The sequence below is a fragment of the Cucurbita moschata genome, unplaced genomic scaffold, assembly GCF_002738365.1.
Source record: "Cucurbita moschata cultivar Rifu unplaced genomic scaffold, Cmos_1.0 Cmo_Scf00091, whole genome shotgun sequence".
NCBI lineage: Eukaryota > Viridiplantae > Streptophyta > Magnoliopsida > Cucurbitales > Cucurbitaceae > Cucurbita > Cucurbita moschata.
This window is the reverse complement of record NW_019268607.1, coordinates 370,654-388,057: the sequence shown is the minus strand read 5'-3', so window position 1 is coordinate 388,057 and position 17,404 is coordinate 370,654. Positions and strand designations below refer to the sequence as shown.

Genomic DNA, 17,404 nt, shown 5'->3' with positions numbered 1-17,404 from the left:
TCAGGAAAGAAATAAAAATTGCTGATATATAAAGTATTTATTGTGGGCGAGTTTCCAAAACCAAAGCCATCAGACAAAATGTGGAAAACAGACGCAGGTGTCTTTTTTTGCGATATAATCACTTAACCCAATTATTGTTAGGTTCAATGAATGTATCAGATTCAATGAATCTGGTCTCCTTCCTTCTTTTAAGGTTGCATCAGTAAAAATAATAATTAAATTTGAATTGTGGTATATATATCAATTATCAATTAATAGCCTATCGAAAATATATTAATTAATAGCCTCTGTCAAAATATGTTTGAAAAATATTAGTTTACACGTTGCAAACGTTAAATCCCACTTTGGTTAGGGAGGAAAACGAAACATTCTTTCTTTATAAATGTGTGGAAACATCTCCTTAGAAGATATGTTTTAAAACCTTAAGGAGAAGCCTAGAAGGGAAATGTTAAAGAAGCCAATAATTGCTAGTAAAGGGAAAGCTTAAAGAAGCCAATAATTGCTAGTGGTGGGCTTAGGCGGTTGCAAATGGTATTAGAACAAGACATCAGGCGATGTGCCAGTGAGGAGGCTAAGCCCTAAAAGGAGGTGGACACGAAACAATGTGTGAACGCTAGACCCCGAAATGGGTGGATTGGAGGGTCCCACATCGATCGGAAGAGGGAACAAGTCCAGCGAGGACACTGCACCTTAAAGGGAGGTGGATTGTGAGATCTCACATCGGTTAGAGAGGAGTACGAAAATATTGTTTAAAGGATGTGAAAACCTTCCTAGAAGATGCATTTTAAAAATTTATTCACTCACACGAAAGCTCAGTTTGCCATTCCAAATAAACTATTAACAACCCTTTGCATGGATACATTGACAGCTACTATACCACCTCTCCACTTCTGAATGAAAATTGAACCCAACAGAACTCAGAATTTAGTATCTTGAAGAGGTATAAAAACTACACTGATACAGATCAGATAGTAAACTACATGCATGATCTATCTGGTTTGTTCTAAAATGAGTACATCATTGGCAACAACAAAGAATCGTTGAAACAGAGGTATACAATTTGAAGTTTGAAGGAATACACCTTGAAGTTTTGAAACATGGCTGAAGAACTAATATCAGACCTACCTTATTGAGCATCTTCCCGTGTCCAGTATGTACGAAATTGCCTTCGAGGAGATTTCCGTTCATTTGAGGATATTCAAAGCATGCTTTCTACCTTCGGCAAAGATTGGTCAGACAGTCATTGAGCTAGTTCCCTGGATGACATAGGACAAGCAAGTTATTGTGACAAATGCAAGTTATTGAGGTTTTGTACTGAATGTGAATACCAACAGACGGCAAATGCAATGGCTGAACAACCTCGTGAACTCTGTATTAAGGTTAATCCTCAATTTGTGAGAGGGTTGTCAAAAAGCAGCTTAATATCAATATCAAGCATGCCTACTCTATGAAGATCAATTCACAGATATCAGAAACCTAGGGCTTCCAACTCAAATGTGATCTACATATTAAGCTCCCCACTGTCCTTCCTACACTAAAATTGAATTGATTTGATTATGTTTTTCCGGAGGCGTCATGCTCTTGGCATACTCACGACCAGCTTTAAGGAGAACTCAATCTCCATATTCATTTTTTGTCTAGCTTTGTAGCTTTGTCGGATTATAGGCAGGATTTGTTTTTGCACCGAACATCACTTGTGTGGTATCCAAGCTTATTCGGCCATACATGTTGCTTACGCGTGCATGTTCAATCGTTTGCGACACAACTGACTTGCCTCTACACTAGGTGATATGAACCAAGAGACATCAATCATACAATATGCTTCAATGAAGATGTGAAGAAAAGGTTGTCAAAATTATCAAAAGATGTTTCAATTCATGCTACATTGAAGAAGAATAAAGTTTGATTGTTGTAAATTTTGGGTGGGTTATAATTTAGAGTTATTGTGTTTTAAGACTTTTTATTTAATTTCGGTTACATTTACATAATGGCTAATTATGGCCATAAAGTGTGAATGTTACAACTTTTGGAATGTCTTTAATAGTTTCATTTTGAGGCTATATAAAGCCATCTATGTTGTATTTGTAATAAGACTTAGAAGATATATTAAAAGAAGCATTTGTGCTTTTCTTTAGCCAATGGCTAAGTTTCTTTGCAACTCTATGTAGTTTAGGTTGCATGTAGAATCATTCAAGCTCGACATGATCAATCTTGCTTGTGGAGTGATTCGAATCTCAAACAAGTGTTTGAGATATTTGATCAACAAGAATCATTGAAGCTAGACATGATCGATCTTGCTTCTGGAGTGATTCGAATCTCAAACAAAGTGTTCTTGCCTTGAGATATTCGATCAACAAGGTAATCCGAATCTTATTCCCCTTGTATTGATTCCTTATCTTATCATTTGGTATCAGAGCTTCAGGCTCAAGATCGGATATATGTTTCCTTTGCGTTTCTTCTCAATTTAATTTTTATTTATTTTCATTTTTTTAGTTTTTAATCGACCCAAAGTTCAAAATTCAATCTTTGCTCTATTTAAAATTTTGAGAGGTGAGACTAAGAGCTTCATTTGTGTAAATGAGTGCAAACAGAGTGGCCTAAAATTCCTCGAGTGTATACACGTGAGAGAGTGTTGTGAGGTCCTTTGTATTTCCATAACTTATTTTTTGCAGCAAAGTTTCACAAATAGATTCGAGGACGAATCCTCTTGAAGAAGTGGAGAATGATATGAACCAAGCGACATCAATCATACAATATGCTTCAATGAAGATGTGAAGAAAAGGTTGTCAAAATTATCAAAAGATGTTTCAATTCATGCTACATTGAAGAAGAATAAAGTTTGATTGTTGTAAATTTTGGGTGGGTTATAATTTAGAGTTATTGTGTTTTAAGACTTTTTATTTAATTTCGGTTACATTTACATAATGGCTAATTATGGCCATAAAGTGTGAATGTTACAACTTTTGGAATGTCTTTAATAGTTTCATTTTGAGGCTATATAAAGCCATCTATGTTGTATTTGTAATAAGACTTAGAAGATATATTAAAAGAAGCATTTGTGCTTTTCTTTAGCCAATGGCTAAGTTTCTTTGCAACTCTATGTAGTTTAGGTTGCATGTAGAATCATTCAAGCTCGACATGATCAATCTTGCTTGTGGAGTGATTCGAATCTCAAACAAGTGTTTGAGATATTTGATCAACAAGAATCATTGAAGCTAGGCATGATCGATCTTGCTTCTGGAGTGATTCGAATCTCAATCAAGTGTTCTTGCCTTGAGATATTCGATCAACAAGGTAATCCGAATCTTATTCCCCTTGTATTGATTCCTTATCTTATCACTAGGCAAAGTCATACAGCTCGACCTTACCTCTACTTGGGGCCAAGGTCTCTCAATGCAACGTTGTATCTTATCATCTCATCTTGATTCCCAATTAACATGACTCATATGTCTTAACATCATCCCAAGTCACGGAGTGTCGTCGGTCATCCATGTGTCGTTCATAATATCGGGACTCCCGAGAATCCCCCCATCCAGGTTAAATCGAGGTATTGGCTCTCCCGTGTCCATGCCATATCATTACGAACTCCGTATTAGATAGCGGGTACATAATTCAGGCGCAATACCGGCACACTCATACCACCCGGTATTGTCCTTGAAAACCCCATTTCAAAGGAAGTCTCTCGAGACACTCATCTCGCAGCACTCGCCCTCATTGTGACACGTATGTTCCAAAACTCAAGGGTGGTGGATAGCTAACACCATGCCTCCCCCTAATGGACATTTTGAGACATTTCCAAATTAGCAGGTGTAGACATGGTTTTTTTTGTAATCGGTCATACGGTGTTGTGGCGCGTCCATTTGGTGTCCGAAATTTGGCGAGCTCTCATATTTTATATGGACGGACTTGACTCCAGAACCGAATGTCCAAATTCCCTTCAGAACCCCAACTTTCAAGGTTAAGGCCTGAGGCCTTACCCAACCCTTCAACGAGCCTATATATGACACTCTTGTCTACTTGTTGCCCCTATTTTGATTATGCCTCGTTTCCTCTTCAATGCACACATTATATGGTATGTCGAATGATGCACTGTCTTCCTCGGTCGCATCATGACATTCTTCTACATTGCCCGGCACGCCTTTTGAGGGTCACCACTTTGCTAGACTCGACGGGTCACAACCCACTCTCTTCATAGTATGGTTGAGACATTCTCCCCCACTAAAATTAGTTATCGTCCTCGATGAATTTTTCGGGGCACAATTACTTTGTGGATTGTGACATTCTCCCCCACTTAATCTCAATATTGTCTCGATGACGATACAAACTTTGGACTGCTGCTAACTTGACCCGTTGGAACTGATCCTGCTTCAGACAAGTATAATTTCACAAAGCACCCAACTTCTCTTTTGTCATAATGCTTATCTTACCGACGCTTCTTGGTCAACTTGGGGACAAGTTTAAGTGGATGCTTCTGACTCTTCTTTGTCAATTGGCACCACTCTTAACTCTTCTCGGGTCAATTTTTGGGTGAACTTGCCCCACTTAACTTTGGCACTTCTCTTGGCTAATCTACATACTCTCTGAGTGGCACATAACAGTACACTCTGTAGGGTGTGGCTCGCAAGCCAACCACGACATTCGTCTTCCTACACACTATCTACGGGTTATCACACTTCTGGACCTATTCTTCTGTTCACCCATCTAGGACTCGGCCACCGAGACTCGTGACGTAGACACGACAATTCAACATTGTCATAGCTGTGGGTGAGGCTGGCTCTCATGACGCCTATCTCCGGCTTGGCCAGGAACTCACCAGACATCTACAAACTTTTAAGGAGGCACTTCGCCCCAATCATGGCCAACATGGTCTCAATCAGAATATTCTCTAAGTCGCACAAACTGGTGCGCTGCTCGGGGTGGGGCTTGCAAGTCCAATCACGACATTTCCTCATCATGGCCAAATCCTCTATTGAAGCAAAGTCAAAACTGTTTTTGACACAATTTCTTCGGTTGTTAGCACTACACTTCAGCCAACTCTTTGTATTAGCCACCTTCATGTGGCAATCATTTCATTCTCAAACTGATACTGGTCTTGATCCTCTTGTAAAGTCATCCACTAAAGGCAAGAGAGGATGACTCAAGAAATTAACTTGTGCTCACTTCTTGGAGCACTCTCTCAGAGTGAGCAACCCATTCTTGTGGGCACTCCCCCACTTAGCTCTGGCTGTCTCTCTAGCAACAATGTCGTTCCCCCAAAAGGATTTGCATTGTGTATAATCTAGCATTTGGTCGGTACATGTCTCAACTGACTCTAAGCATCTTTGCTTACAACTATTGTCATTATTCCTCTCATGTGAATAGCTCTTTAGAAGGCACCGACCTGGTGCACCTTTTGTTTCCTTTGTTTGCCCATTTCGAAATTCCAAACCCTTGGTAAATGAGCTCGGTCTTACTTGGCAGGTAGATCTCCCCACACTGAGGTGTTGCACATGCACTAATGAACTTGGGAGAGTCTTGGCTTCAACCCACAACTGAATTATGGTTTTGACTCGCAACTATCTTACCCATTTTGGCATTCTTGACACACTTGCAAGATTTTCCATCACCTCTTGGGGTCTCTCTCTTGTTCGATTAGAAACACAAAGTATGATTCTAATACCAATTGTCATGGTTGTACTTTTTCAACCGTGCGACATCGTGATCTTGACACGCTCACGACCAACTTTAAGGAGAACCGAAGCCCCATATTTATTTTTCGTCAAGTTTTGTGGCTTCGTTAGACCTTAGGCGAGGTTTGTCTTCACCAACTGAACATCACTTGTGTGGAATCCAAGCTTATTCGGCTACATACGCCGCCTATGCGTGCATGTTTAATCGTCTAGGACACAACCGACTTGTCTTACACTAGGCCAAGCGATTCAACTCAACCTTGTCTCTACTCGAGGCGAAGGTCTCTCAATGCAACGTCGCATCTCATCATCTCATCTTGGTTCTCAATTAAGATGACCCATATATCTTGATGTCATCCCAAGTAACAAGTGTTGTCGACCGTCGCAACTCACTTAGTCATGTCATCGAGAACGGGCTCACGTGTTGTTCATAATATCAAGATATCCCAAACATCCCCCATCCAAGTTCAATCGAGGCATTGGTCCTCCCGTAACTATGTCATGTCATTTACGAACTCTGTACCGAATAGCAGTGCATAATCCAACCTCCAACACAAGGGTTGGGGTGCAATACCGGCACACCCACACCACCTGATACTGTCCCTGAAAAACCTATTTCTAAGGAAGTCTTCTAAGACACTCGTCTCGCAACACTCCCCCTCACTGTGGCACACGTATGTACCACAAAGTAGCTCGCATAGATCATAAGGCCCAAGGGTGGTGGACAGATGACAACATGTGTCCCCCAAGTTACATTTTGAGGCATTTCCAAACTGGCATGTGCAGACATGGTTTTTGGTGAACGTTCATACAGTATTGTGGAGAGTCTGTCTAGTGTCCAATTGACACCAAATTTGGTGAGCTATCATATTTCATATAGACGAACTTGACTCCAAAATTGCATGTCCAAATTCCCTTCAAAACCCCAACTTTCTAGGTTAAGGCCTAAGGTCCTACTAGACCCTTCAACAAGCCTATCTGTGACACTCTTGTTTACTTGTTACCCCTATTTTGCTTATATCTTGTTTGCATTCACACTCTTGTTTACTTGTTACCCCTATCTTGCTTATATCTTGTTTCCTCTTCAATGCAAACATTATATGGGGTTGGATGATGCACCATTCTCCTTAGTCGCATCATGGCATTCTTCTATATTGACCCTCGCATGACTGGATGGGCTCCTTTTGAGGGTCACTGCTTTACTTGACTTGACGTGAGGTTCACATCTTACTCTCTTCATACTATGGTTGTGACAACACTCTGCTCACATAGCTCACATTTCCTCTCATGTGAGTCTCCTAACCCACCTATTCTACACTTCTCCGTGAAAGTTCCAAGTCCTCAGTCATGAAAGAAATTGGGAAAATACTCTTGTAAAATAAATGAACATCAGGTCTGACTACATACCAAAAAAGTATAAAATAAACATCGAATAGTTGAAAGAATTCTACCAAACAGTTCAGCAAAGCAGCTGAAATTATTTCACATAATTTTCTGTTCAACCAATGGTAGTATTTGCATTCATGCTCTAAAATAAGAAAAGAGAGGCCGTGGTTTCTCCCTCCTATTTTGTTTGGCTCTCGTTCTATCTCTCCCCGTTACTCTTTTCTTCCCCTTGTGCGGTGGGGGGAGGGGGAAGGGTATGTAGTCCGCAACCATAATACACTATGAAAGAGTTCATGTACAAATCAAGATGCACACGAACTATACAAAGAAAATGGAGAAAAAATCATCCCGAGACTTGTTGCAGATAAATTATAGGAGGTAAAAATATTACAAATACAATATCCATGTACAGGTCAGCATTAAATCTTTAATCCTAGATCACCATATACAAAAGGACGACAGATCTTACTATTGTGGAATCAGCCTGTCTTGCAGCATTTGCCCAATTTTTGTGAAAAGAAGTTGTTGCTCGTCAAACGTAAGGTTCATTAGGATCTAAAATAAATGGATACACCATCAGAAGTCAGCTCAGACAGAGATTCTTTTCCTATTAAGAACGGTGAATTAATGAGAAATTCATCTAACCTGATCAATAATTGATTCAACAGTGATGCCCTGAGACACAACAAACGATTGATGATAGATATATGAAAACACGGCCATCACCATCTGCGTTAGAAAAAAAAAAAACCCCAATCACCATCTGCGTTAGAAAAAAAAAACCCCAATATTTTAACTGCGGGGAACACAGGTAAGAGTAATTGACAATGCAAAATAACTATTAGGAATACAAATAAGTTGGTTTAGTGCCTAGCTGAATTGAACCAAAGCAGGGAATAGAACCAAAATAAATTGAACCAAAATGATAGGATAAAATATTCTTTACCATCCAATATAATTCAGTATACCTGGCAATCCATCCTATCTGTGATTCCACCATGTCCAGGAATGCTATCGCCAAAATCCTTCAAAGGGGTACAACAGTGTCAGATTTATTGAAGTTACAAAATCAATAGGCTCGACATAAGAAAAATGAGGAACCTTGATTTTAAAAGCTCTTTTAAATCCACTAGCAAAGAAACCACCAAAAGGAGCTATTATTGATGCAAACAAACCAAGACATATAGCATGCCACTGAACTCGCAAAATGGTTACAGCTTTCCATGGAAACTGCAAAATAATTACCCAAGTTAGAAAGACTAGTGTAGATTGGCAAATAAGAGATAGCTGTAATTTTAAGAACTCCAGACAGTATAACTCGCAGGTCATAGAATGCAGACTATTCGAAAAATGTCAAAAATAAAAATAAATCCATCTGTTAGAGTTGGACCTTTCAGGCTTCCGACAAAGTTGTGATTCCAAAACTGATGCAATCCAACAACGTCAAACTAAACAAGAACATGACCTAATGCATATACAAAATTTGTATGCTATATGATCAAATCCCACCAAGGACGAGAAGCTAGGGAGACCGACGGAGATTATATATTAAAGCCGAATATGGTACAGAATAAAGTTAATACTTTCTTAGTCAATATAGCAGACTTGAATGTTAAAAAATATGCGTACTTAAGTAAGAACATATCTTTTCAAAAATAAAAAAGGAAAATAATCAACTCATATCCCTAAACTTTGGGGTTGGATCAATAAAAACCTAAACTAAGACTTGTATCAATTTAAACCTACACTTCCATGAGTGTATCAATTTACCTCTATTTGATTTCATATGGAAAACGTTAGTTTACACGTGCACAAACTTGTAATTCTATCAATTAAACCCCTAAAATGTCATAAGTAAATCAAGTTAAGCCCTCAACTTGAAAATCATTTTCTATAAATAGAAATTTAAAAAGACAGATCGTAAAAATTAAATGACAAGACTGTTAAAATTTGGAACTAAACCTTTAGCCAAGAAAAAAAAATTTGGTCTACCAAGAATAGAATTTTGTGACGGAATTCGTAAATAAATAGAAATAGGTTGCAGCATGATAACAAACTTGAGTAGGAGAATTTTTTTTCCCAGATCAACATATGTGAGTATAGTAAGTTTATAACTTCAAAAGCACACAGATCAATCAAATTGACAAGGTAGTACATGAATGACCTATACGATAAAAGAATGAGAATGTTAAAAAATAATTTGATTCAAGTAATACCACTATACTCACCCATGTAGGAATCCATCCAGGTAAAGCATAATATTCAGGTGTGAACAAGGGACCTGGATCACAGTGAAGCCACCCAGTTGATAGGTCCTGCATTTTGAATCCAGATAAGTAGACATGATTACCTTCAAAGCAAAATTAGAACGAGACACAAAGAGAGAATCACCTTTCTTGGACATGTGAGCCAACTGAACCGACCCATGATGTGCGCAAGCTGCATCAGCACCAGCAAGTTAATAGCATCACTATTATATTTACTACTTCATTGTTACCATCATGTTTCCTGGCACTTAAAACATATTCACAGACAAGATTGTAGAAAACTGCACAACCTCATTATGAAATGTTAATTTTATATATATATATATATATATATATAGGACTAGATTAGAAAAGTCAGCTATCAAGAAACATGTAAAAAAAACATAAACCAAAATAAACTTGCCCCAGTTAAACAAGTCCATAGTACAAAATCTGAAAGTCAAAAATCATAGAAATAAAAGAGTAATATTCAAAAGATATCTAGAAATTGAAGGTAGATATGTAATAAATTATGTCAGATCAATTAAAGGCAGAAGCCATTTTATAAATAAAACTAATTTTATTCTAAAAGAAAACAGAGAGAGAGAGAGAGAGAGATGGAACTATTTTTTGCAACCCATATCTGAGAAAGTGAACCATCCATGAATAATTGCACAACTTTAACGAGAAACCTTATGGATGCTAAGTATTGAAAGAAAATGTTCCACCCACAAGGAAAATGAACAACAGACCAATCAAGTTAAAGACTGTTCTCACGAATAAATTGTAAGGAGTATTGTCCATTTCTCAGTTATTTTCCCACCTAAAAAGGGGACAAATCAAAGTTAAAATATATATTGTTGTAGTCTATTGCAGTTTCAAAATCTGCTGAAGAGTACCAAATAATCATTTAATGCCCACATAGTAATATCAATATAAAAATACACTGACTCGCCACTGTATTGAGGAAGCATCTGATGAGAATACCAATAGATCCCCTCCCCGCCCGCCCGCCCGCCCCAATATATATCTATACATCCTCACAATTGAATCAAATTCATACGCCAGAAAAAAGTTTTTCTCCTAATAAAAAAATAGGCCATTCTGGAACTCGAGAGATTGCTAATGAAACCCCAAAAGATCTGGTCTAAAGGAATTTCCATGAAATTCGGGGACAAGTGCCGCCTTACTATTAACACGGTAGATGTAACATTAAAGAACAGAACTTCTTAGACAAGTCCCGGCTTACTATTGCCCTCCCTCTCTTAGAAACTCGTAACCAAAGACCATGTCTTCATTTAGTATGCCTTCACTCAAAGGTCATGGTCGTTATTGTCGGACATAATCAACAGCTCTTCGTTTGCCCCCCTCGCGGTAAATACAAAGTTGTAGTGTTGGGGATTTGAGTAGTTAAATGCCTCCTGCTCTGATGGGAGATAGGGAAAGAAAGAAATCAACGATTTCCATAATTATTCTAGTGACACAGATAATTGGGATATTATTCAGTAGAGAGTCCTTTAGCACCATGCCCTCAAGGTGGCTCTTGCTATTAAAAGCTTTTCACAATTGACAATGGGAAGGAAGAAATTACTTGGTTAGACGAGCTAAGTTCATAATATTGTAGAGTTTTTGCAGAAATGTAGGGGATGATGAACTATTCAAATGGGCATCTCTGTTGGCCTCTCTTTTGTCATATCAACCTATTGACATTGAAGAGTCGCAGGTTTGGATTCTAGACAAAGAAAGTTATCACACTGCCAAATATATGGTCATGAAACTCTACGTGGGAGCTATATCAAACTGTCCAGACAAAGTTATTTCGAAGGATTTCTATCCAAAAGAGAGAAAGTTTCTCCTTCGGGAACTCAACCACATCCACCTAAACACACCAGACTAGTTAATAAAGAAGTCCCTGGTTGGCTCCATCTTCACAATGCTGCAGTTTGTGTAATAGTGAGTCCCAGATACATATCTTTATTGACTGCCGTTTTGCTTGCAAGATTTGGTCCCATTTTCTCAGTCTTTGGCTGAACAATGAATGTCCCTCTTGAGATGCTAATTCTAATTGATCATCCTTCCATGCTTGAGACGAAGACTATTTTGCTACATATGGGTTGTTTGGAATGAGAGAATTACAAAAATTTTCAGCGACAAGGAGAGATCCATCAAAGTTATAGTTGGACACATCATTTTTTTGGCTTTATACTGGTGTAAACATGTTCCACCTTCAAACAACTACAGTTTAAACTATTTGGAAAGGTTTTTTTATAACTTCAATTGGATAAGATTTCTCCCCCGTGTAACATTTCAAACCATCATTGTTTCCTACATAAAAAATAAAAAAGAAAAAAAAAACAGAGAAATCCAATCAATGGCATCGTTCTCTAGACACAGACCATGTTTAATGGGCACAATACACTTCAAGAATTTAAATTTCCATCTTTTATTTTTTAAAACAAGAAATGAAATTTTTATTGAATAAATGAAAAAAGACTAGTGCTATAAAAAACGAACTCCACAAGGGAGCGGAAAATGAACAAAATTGATAACGAAAAGAACGAAAGCACGCACTAGTATTGAGGCTCAAACCAATCTTGAAACTCTAAACCCCACAAAAATGAGAGAGGATGCTGATGGCAAGAAAGAGAACGCTTGGAAAGAAAGAAACCCCTAAAGCAAAACACGAAAAGGTGCCCTTTGAAATAACACAAAAAGACCACCTTACAAGATAAAAATCCTGCAGAAACACAAGGGAAGCTCTGAAGACATAAAGATCCAAAATCAGGGACATCAACAACAAACCAAGCTGAAAAGAAACTTTAATCGAAGCTATAGCCACAAAGAAAGCAAACAAACCAAGGAAAAATCTTGCTAAGCAAGAACCTTAGAAGCCAAAGGCAACAAAAAAAAAAAAATATGCCCTCTGAAAGCCGCACAAAAAGCTACCAACAAAACGCCTAAAGACCACAAAAAGTGACAAAGAACCCTGCTGAAAGTAAGCTTTAACAGAATGTTGAGCCATAAGTAGAAACCTCCAAAGACAAAACAGAGCTGACAACCAAGCTTACAACTTGCTAACAACCAAAAATGGGAACCTCAAAAAGAACGAGAAAAAAATAATAATAACTAACTGCAGGCTTTCAAAAAATTCTCGAAGAAGTGAGTGAACATCAACAAGAGCCTAATTCACTTGAAATACAAGAGAACTTCCAATAAGAGACTAGGAGGTAAATAAGATACAACTTAACCATACCCGAACACAGTTTCCACCTGAAATAATTGACTGTTGAAAAATACTGGTGGGTAGACTAGTAAGTAAGGTTGCTAATCTAGAAAATTAAAAAAATTTAACCACAATATGTACTAGTTGTTCAAATATAAACTAAAAACCTGCAAACAATATAAACTAGATTCGGTAGTGTAATTTTTTTTTTTATTCATCCTAAAAAAGACAATATAAACTAAAAAATTATCATAACTACTACCTTCCTTGAGCTTTTAGTACAGTAAGTTAGTGGAGAATTAGGTTAGATTTAAGTGTATTAAACTTACACTAGAGGCTGAGAGAAGAATTAAACAATTTTTTACTTGAATAAGAACGTTTTAAATATACGACCATTTCAAGCACATTGATAACCACTGAAGGTACAATATTTGCCCAAAGTTGGTCATATTGACAGGTTAACCAAGAAGAAACAGACATTTGACATACTCCAAAATCTACAAGATGCACGTAATTAGAAATAGACACGAATAAAGATAATAAGTTAGCATTATATTCATTCTTCAGTGGAATAATCACCATAAATGCCGAGATAATAGTTGTCACAGAGGCTCCAATGAATCCCTCCCAAGTTTTCTTTGGAGATATCTTGATCAATGGGGTTCTTCCAAAGAAAAATCCAAAAAAGTATGCAGCAATATCATTTATAACAATGAGTGTTGCTGGAAGAAGAAACCTGCGCAAACATTTGGCAACCTTTCAAAACAAACATATCTGAAGACTTTCGTACCAACAGAACATAAATAAATAAATAGATATCCAAAGACTTTATAACCTGTATTCAAGTCAAAAACAATATTAACTATTAAGAGAAATGGATCTAGATGCCATAAAATCCTAGTCACAAATTATTACAGTGTTTCACATGCTCATTGACTGGGCATTAGACGGTTGGAAGGGTAATTTTGTAAGCACTTCTAAGCGTGGGGTTCTCAGTATTGTGGACTTACCATTTTCCACATTGAAAAGAGAATTACAACATAAATAAAATACGGAGAGAACCCTTCAGGCCGACTATACAAGACATGAAAATGAATGATAAGAAAATTTTAATTAGCCATTTCTTTAAAATATAAATAAATAAATAAACATGTCCACCCCAGTCTTGAGCCAAAGTGGTCAGGTAGAAACCAAATCTTACCTTTGGTTTCAAACAAAAGCCTGTTTCTTCAAACATCTTACACCTAAATTCTAAGAGGTAATTAACACAAAATCCAACTCCTTGCATCATAGATTTTCATCAATCACAACAACCATCTTCCTTCTTTAAAGCATTCTAAATTCAGATAAAAATACCAGCGCAAAAATAGAAAGGGATATTTCATCTCTAGTCTCAAAATTACTAATTAGAGAAAACCAACCAATATGAAGTTAAATTTTAATATTCCTTCGGAGATGTTAGCAACAGTGAAAGCATAACCGTATTGATTTCGATCTGCAGGCTCATACCTCACCTTACAAGAGTCAATAAATCAGCTGTTACCCATTAACATTCTTAGTTCATAGGAGAGATCTTGTATCTAATCATGATCCTACTCTTAAAGGAAAGCTGGAATCATGTGGACTGGTTCATTTGTTGCCATTTTGTGAGAGACTTGATCTAGCAAAGCTACTAAGAGTTTTGAGGAGTTAAAGAGGATAGAGGAGAGGTTATGGGTGGGTGCGTCTGTAACCATCACCTTAGAAAAGATTTTAATCATTCCCACAATTATTTTTCACCATGACTACATTTATATTTTCAAGGTATCACATTACTAAAATTTTTGAAGATTTTGTTCACCTTAAGTTAGGCTAGTGTCTTGCTTGTACCTTGCCAAGGGTAAGAGCTCTTGCATCCTGACAAACTACAATTACTTTGAGAAGATGCTTAAAATGAATAATGTGATATAATGACCTGACGATTCTAAACTTCTTTGGAATCAAGTAATTCAATGATAAAAACCAAAGTCAGTGAAACTAATGCTTGTCATAATTTCCATGCTAGGCATATGCTTTGCATACGCCATAGATGGAATAATTTTATTTAAATATTTTATAAACTCATACCCTAGTATCCCGAGATCTTTGCTATAAGAAACATATTAATACATAACAACCATAATATAGAGAAGATTACAAAAATATAGTTGCGTAAGAAACCAAGTGAAAGATCCCTCATGCTACTCATACCCTGATGTTAACAACTGCGATGCTACCAAGCAACAATTAGCTAAGCATTCAATGATCGGAAAGCTATATTGAAGTACTTTTTGGGAGGAGGATTCCTCTACCCCAACCTTTATGCTGTTCTTTCTTCTTTTTTATCTACAAAATATATTTGAGGTTTCTTATTTGAGGAAGGAAAAAAAATCTATCACGCAACATTAGCTAAGCAAATGGTCCAAAAGTAACCAAAACAAGGACAATTTTATCGTAGGGAGAAATAGGAGAAGTGAATGAAATAGAACTATGGACACTCAAAGCAAAATGAATTACCAGAAGATTCCTTCGAAGATGTTAGCAACAGTGAAAGAAGACTGTGTAAACACAACTATCAAGATCATGTGTGTCCATGCATACTGGCCAAACTGATATTTGTACATCTTCTTTTTTAAAGTAAGAATGAACCACATAAAACCTGATCCAGGCAACAAAATGTGTTACTTCAACAGCCAAATTACCTTTTCAAAGGGGCAAAAAATATTGTAGAAAAACTACCCAGAATTCTAAATAACATGGATAGCGAGCATGCACTCATGAAAGAACAACTGAACCTTTATCATCAACAGTCAAAATAGAAGAATCTGGCAGACATAAAATGCCAATTGAAAATGATCCAGGTTACAAAGAGGGAGATGTCATTAATTCTCATAGCTGAAGTCACTAAGCATAATACTAGTACCTACCTGCAATATACAAGAAATAACAAATGGCCATTTGATACTTGACAAGGCTGCTAACAAGCAGATACAGAACTTTATCTGTTGTTACAGTATTGACAAGCCGTTGACTGAGAAGACGGCCATAAACAAAAAACATTGCCGTGAAGAAGAAGTACCTACATAGTTTGAGAATCATCGATTCATTAACAGAATGGAACTTGATGGAAGAATACTAGCTGTGGCATTTTAATTGAAAACCATGAACTCTCATTAGTAGAATAAATCTTTCTTAATTTTAAAAAAAAAAATAAAAATTAGATACATATAGTACCAGTTTAATGACCGGAATCCTGGGAGCTGCCTATCTTCATGGGTCCTCCTGAGTAGATTGAAGAGTTCTCGTGCCATAAAGATTTGGATTACAACCACCATAGCCATGATAAAGAGATGTCCAAGGTATATTGCTAATGCAAATCCTCCAATCATCCAGATAGATGAATAGGCACGAATCAACATCGACTTGTATTTATTTCTATCATTAACAAGTAAATGGCTTCCATTTGACTTCAAATCCTCCGGAATCCCCTGAAAATTGGGGAGAGAGAGCTCAACCACTCATTAATTTTACAAAACCATTACACAATCCAAGAACACTGAAAACATTTTTCCCCTGTAATCTCGTTAAAAAAGGAAAATGAACAAAAAAAAGGAAACAGTATCACCTTTTTTTTTTTTTTAATGGTAGATAAACGCTAATCCAATAGCACCAATTACCCCCAACAAAAAAAGAAAAAGAAAAGAAAAATAGCTCTGTCCATTTCTGTGTAGGGTTGGATATGTGGTACTTCCCGACACATGACTCACGCACATGGATCCACCAAACGGGCTCGTATATGTACCCCTGGGTCTAACTTGGTCGAGTTAAACACAATAACGCATCGTCAAACGCCACAATGNCCTTTTTTTTTTTTTTTTTTAACTGTAGATAAACGCTAATCGAATAGCACCAAATTACCCAAAAAAGGAAAAGAAAAGAAAAATAGCATCATTAGTAACTTCATTAACGAGTTCATCCCTGAGGCAACACAAAAGTATATCGAAAAGAAAAGGGTGATAAACAAGAAAAAGGCAGATTAAGGAGGAGAAACCTCATTTGATCGCCTACGGTGTCGAAGCCGAGCACTAGGGCTGGACGGATAGTGGAAACTATTTTGTCTCTGCATGACTCTTCAAACCAGATCTCACATCAATGCGAGAATAGCTGGTAGAACAATCAGACAAAACACCTGCACATGCGTCATGCGATTAGGGGAGGCAAATGAATCAAGTCAACTCGGTTTCTGAAACCCAATGGCAACGAACAACAGGAACAAAATTGAAGAACGAAAGAGCGAGTGAAACCTGGCGACGCAGAGGCAGAACGAAAAGCTGATCGCAACGTGTTGAGTTGGGAAGAAATTGCATAACATAAATCGAAGGAAGGAGAGAACGCGAACTCCAATGGAATATTTCAATACAATCCGTTTTCTTCTCGGAAGCGATTCACAACTGTCACTTCTTCTGTCTCACACGGCATTTGATTATGATGCCCAAAATGATCTGTAAACACTGTTCAAAGATTACAGGACCCTAAAACTCATCAACCCATGGATGAAAATTTAAAAAAAAAACAAAAAATCTATTTAAAAGATAATTTTTTAAAATATATATTTAAATTGAATTATTAATCTTAATTAAAAAATAAAAATTTGAATAAACTGCCTTCCACCATACCAGTTTTGATTGGATTGAATTTATTATCGAAACTCATTAAAAAATATATAACCTCAACCATTGATTTTGGTCTAAAAGAATACGTCAATCCAATCCAATCCAATTTAAGAACGTGACAAATACAATTATTAATATATAAAAATGACATGTTTTTCCGTCAAAAATAAAAAGATTGGCAATAAATAT

At 37.0% G+C, this 17,404-nt stretch overlaps 1 protein-coding gene across 1 annotated transcript; it reads right to left on the bottom strand.

Moving 5' to 3' along the window:
* Nucleotides 1-923: 923 nt before the first annotated feature.
* Nucleotides 924-17,089, bottom strand: LOC111439319 (phosphatidate cytidylyltransferase 2-like). The gene is made up of 13 exons (XM_023077069.1): nucleotides 16,847-17,089; nucleotides 16,594-16,731; nucleotides 15,777-16,030; nucleotides 15,470-15,621; nucleotides 15,060-15,201; nucleotides 13,104-13,260; nucleotides 9,447-9,494; nucleotides 9,284-9,370; nucleotides 8,157-8,285; nucleotides 8,024-8,080; nucleotides 7,701-7,784; nucleotides 7,525-7,610; nucleotides 924-1,256 (listed from the first exon to the last, which is right to left on the bottom strand). Coding segments are annotated over exons 2-13 (1,272 nt in total). The 5' UTR covers nucleotides 16,669-16,731; nucleotides 16,847-17,089; the 3' UTR covers nucleotides 924-1,255.
* Nucleotides 17,090-17,404: the final 315 nt, after the last annotated feature.

Bases quoted from the DNA above. Each gene is read 5' to 3' on its own strand.
- LOC111439319 (XM_023077069.1), bottom strand. From the start codon at position 16,668: ATGCAGAGACAAAATAGTTTCCACTATCCGTCCAGCCCTAGTGCTCGG. The intron at 16,031-16,593 runs GTTTCTCCTCCT...CCCAATTTTCAG, and splicing joins ACCGTAGGCGATCAAATGAG to GGGATTCCGGAGGATTTGAA. The intron at 15,202-15,469 runs GTAGGTACTAGT...TGCCTGGATCAG, and splicing joins TTATTTCTTGTATATTGCAG to GTTTTATGTGGTTCATTCTT.